The sequence below is a fragment of the Phoca vitulina genome, unplaced genomic scaffold (assembly GCF_004348235.1).
Source record: "Phoca vitulina isolate PV1807 unplaced genomic scaffold, GSC_HSeal_1.0 scaffold35, whole genome shotgun sequence".
Taxonomy (NCBI): Eukaryota; Metazoa; Chordata; class Mammalia; order Carnivora; family Phocidae; genus Phoca; species Phoca vitulina.
This window is the reverse complement of record NW_022589738.1, coordinates 19847415-19851214: the sequence shown is the minus strand read 5'-3', so window position 1 is coordinate 19851214 and position 3800 is coordinate 19847415. Positions and strand designations below refer to the sequence as shown.

The 3800-nt window shown below is 49.4% G+C and overlaps 1 protein-coding gene across 1 annotated transcript; it reads right to left on the bottom strand.

Annotated features, from left to right (window-relative positions):
- Positions 1-484: 484 nt before the first annotated feature.
- LOC116646036 (sperm acrosome-associated protein 5-like) lies at positions 485-3176 on the bottom strand. Its single transcript, XM_032426503.1, has 4 exons — positions 3032-3176; positions 2475-2633; positions 691-769; positions 485-587 (listed from the first exon to the last, which is right to left on the bottom strand). Exons 1-4 carry the CDS (start codon positions 3174-3176, stop codon positions 485-487), a joined length of 486 nt encoding a protein of 161 aa, XP_032282394.1.
- Positions 3177-3800: the final 624 nt, after the last annotated feature.

Genomic DNA, 3800 nt, shown 5'->3' with positions numbered 1-3800 from the left:
GAGTGATGCTTTTTAAGGAAAGCCAATTTTCATAGCCCCTCATCCCACCCTTCCATCTCCAGACCTATAACTGTCTTGTGCACCAAGCACTTTATGTGCTTTCCAAACATTCAGTCATTTAATTCTCCCAACAATCCCATGAAATAGTTGCTACCATTATCATCCTCATTTTGCCAAGGAGGAAACGGAGGCACAGAGAAATGAAATGCCTTGCCCAGCGCAACAGAGCTCCTAAGTGGTAGAGATGGTATTTGAACCCAGGAGAAGCTATGCTCTTACCTTCACCCCGAGCGATATGGTGTCCCTGATTAGAGCTTTGAATGTATGCGGGAAGTGATTACATGGGGGTTCCTCCAGGCATTGGAAAAATGAAGAGAGTTAGGCATCAGAGGACTCTTGCATTGTTTATAGATACCGTTCTTTATTAAATCCACAGAAGAAAGAAAAGAAAGGAAAAGAAAATTTCTACTTCTGGGAAACTGAATCATGAATTATCAGTTTTCTTTGAGACAGCTTTGTCATGCATATTGCATTCCTTGAGCCATTCAGATAAATTATGGCCATAACAGTGCCGGGTCCATGAATCCCTGGGAAATGAAGGGAGAGAAGGAGGGTGAAGTGGACAGGCTGATAGGGTGGCAGTGCCATTATCCCCGCTGCCCAAGGTCCAAGCCGCCCCTATGAACTTACCAAGCAGTCATACCATTCCTTGAGGACACCACCTTCCCGGCACACAAGATATCATCCAGAATATGGTGGTTGAGCAGGTCTACGGGGGGAGGGAAGAAAGGGACATAGTGATCTGGTGCACTGGGGACAGGGTGACAGTGTATGGTAGGCCCAGGGGTTCTGCATTCCTTGGAGCCTGAATAACTTCAACCACTACATTGACTGATTCTAGATGACCTTGATTCACTTGTCGGCTGGTTATGAATTACCTCAACCGCCATGTTGGCTGGTTCTGTAGAACCTTAACTCACGTTGACAGATCCTGGATGATCTTTTTTTTTTTTTTTTTTTTTAAGATTTTATTTATTTATTTGACAGAGACACAGTGAGAGAGGGAACACAAGCAGTGGGAGTGGGAGAAGGAGAAGCAGGCTTCCCGCGGAGCAGGGAGCCCAATGCGGGGTCAATCCCAGGACCCCGGGATCATGACATGAGCTGAAGGCAGACAGCTAATGACTGAGCCACCCAGGCGCCCCCAGATCCTGGATGATCTTGATTCATTTTGCCTGGTTATGAATATCCTCAACCATCATATTGCCTGGTCCTAACAACCTCAAGCTCTATGTTGGCCAGTTCTGGATGACTTCAGTTGTAATTTTGTGTGGTTATGGATGATCTCAACTGCAACAGCAGCTGGTCTGACATCACCTTAACCACCATGTCGGCTGGTTGGGAAGCTACTCAGCTACAAGTTTGGTCAGTCTTGGTGACTTCAAACACTGTGTTGTCTGGTCTTGGATAACCTCAACTGCCACTTTGGTTACAAATGACCTCAGTCTCCATGCTGGTTAGTTCCATTCAACCTCAGGTATCATGGTGCTTGGTTCTAGATGATCCCAACTGCTCAACCAGGGCGACCTTCACTGCCATTCTGACTGGTTAATGATCTCAACTGCCATGTTGACCAGTCCTGGAGAACCTCAGTTGCCATTTTGACCAGTTACAAATAATTCCAACCTCCATGTTGACCATTCCAGGACCTCAACTTCCATTATAGCTGATCCTGGACTACCTCAACTTCCATGTTGGCTCAAAGTGAACAACCTTAACCTTTATTTTAGCTAGTCTTGAGAAACCTTACTATTCATGTTACCCTGTCCTAGACAGCTTCAACCTCTGTGGTGGCTAGTCTTGGACAACTTCAACCTTCAAGCTGGCCAATCCTGGGTAACCTCTTCTGTTACTTTAGCAGGACTTGGACATCCTCAACCTCCATTTGGCCTGGACCCTAATAACCTCAGTCCCCATTTTGGTCTGTCTTGGACAACCTCAAACACCACTTTGGCCAACCCCGAACAACTACCGCTATTAAATTTTGTCCTCAATACCACCACACTCTTGTCTGGAAAGCTCTCTCCTTTCTGCACAGATACTCCTTATTTCTGTTCCTACAGCCAGATATGTGTTTCTTCCCTCAGGGCCTGAACAACCTCAACGCCAAATCAGGACAGTCTCCCCCTCCATTCCACATGGAGGTAAGTTTCCGGTTTTCTGAGTCCCTGAAAACTGCAGCCTCCATTCTCGGGGAGGTATAGGACTTCTGAGCCCTCCTGACCTGGACAACATCTCAGCGTAGTTGGTAAGGATACGGGATGGATGGTGTCTCTAACAGCCCAGGCAAATGTGCTCTTTTCCTTGTCATTTTTCTGCTTGTTACTGGAGGTTATGGCTTAGGCAACCTTGAACTCTGGGTGTTGGGCAGTGAGGCCAGGCAGGGCTTTGGGGTGTCCCCAGTGCTGCCTCACCTTGACACTCGATGTGACAGAGGTTCTGGGTGGGTGTAATACCATCATTACACCACCAGGTGGAGTTCAGCTGGAAAATGCCGTATTTGCTGCTGCGGTCAGGATTGTGGCCCACGAAGGAGGTGTCAAAGCCACTCTCATAGTGTGCCATGCACAGCCCTGGGGCAGGGAGGGGGTAGGTAGGAGGTAGGCATGAGTCCTGGGACTAGGGGATGGTAGGATAAGGGGAGGGGACAGGGATCGTTGTCATCCCAGTTGTGGGGGTGATGATCTTGGTTTGGTGGTGGTGGTGTTGTTGGTGATTCTGGTGAGACATGAGGGATGGCGGGGTGATAGTATTCGTGATGACTTTGATGGTAGTGATGGTGTTGCTGGTAGACATGGGGGTGATGGTTGTGAAGGCAATGATGGTAAGGACATTAGAGTCAGTCAGTCAGGGGATGGCCGAGAGGATCATGCCCTGGCCTAGGGAGGTCATAGATGAGAAGGGGGGCCTGGGTCTGAGTGTGGTGGGCAGCTCGGGGTGTGGGTGGGACTTGGGGCAGCTGGAGTCTCACAGTCTCCAGTGCTGTAGCCCTTGAAGCCACTGAGGCCTGCCTTCTTCAGCTTCATTGCCAGTTCACAGCATTCATAGATCTTCGCATCCACGGCGGCGACCATCAGTGTGGCCAGAGTCACCGCCACAGTGACCCAGGTCTGCATTATAACACGCATAGGCCCTCCTAGCCAACTCTTTGCTCCAGACTCAAATGCTGCCCTGTTCAGAACTAGGGGCATTCCGGACCTCTGGGCTCTATGAGCAAATACCATGTAATAGATTCTGGAACACAAGCCAGAGGGCTCACTGTCTTTCCAAGTGCCACCTCTGTTAGAGACGGACACACAAGGGAAAAGAAAGATACTGACCTATACACAAAGATGGGAGGAGGCAAAACCAGGGAGAAACGCTGAGATGTCAGAAAGAGATGCAGGAAGAGAGGGGCTGGAGACACAGAGATAGGACTCAGGCCCTGGGCCTCACGATCAGCCCACATTCCCCCACTTTCCTTAACACGGTGCCACTCCACTGTTTTTAATCATGCTCTACCACTTGGTTCCCTCCATTTCCACTCACTCTGCCCCTCGTCACCTCCATTCCCCCCACTCTGCTCAGTAGCCAGCTCTGTTCACTACATTGTGCCTCCTACCACCTCGATTTCTCACGCTCTGCACAATATGGCCACCATGCCCTCGCCTTCTGCCCCTCGTTACCTCCATTTACCCATTCTTGGCACCTCCTTCACTTCACTTACTATGCACAGCTCCACCCTAATTTCCTGGAATCTG

Bases quoted from the DNA above. Each gene is read 5' to 3' on its own strand.
- LOC116646036 (XM_032426503.1), bottom strand. From the start codon at position 3,176: ATGCAGACCTGGGTCACTGTGGCGGTGACTCTGGCCACACTGATGGTC. The intron at 2,634-3,031 runs GTGAGACTCCAG...TCCCTGCCCCAG, and splicing joins GGGCTACAGCACTGGAGACT to GGCTGTGCATGGCACACTAT. The intron at 588-690 runs GTAAGTTCATAG...TTCATTTCCCAG, and splicing joins AGGAATGGTATGACTGCTTG to GGATTCATGGACCCGGCACT.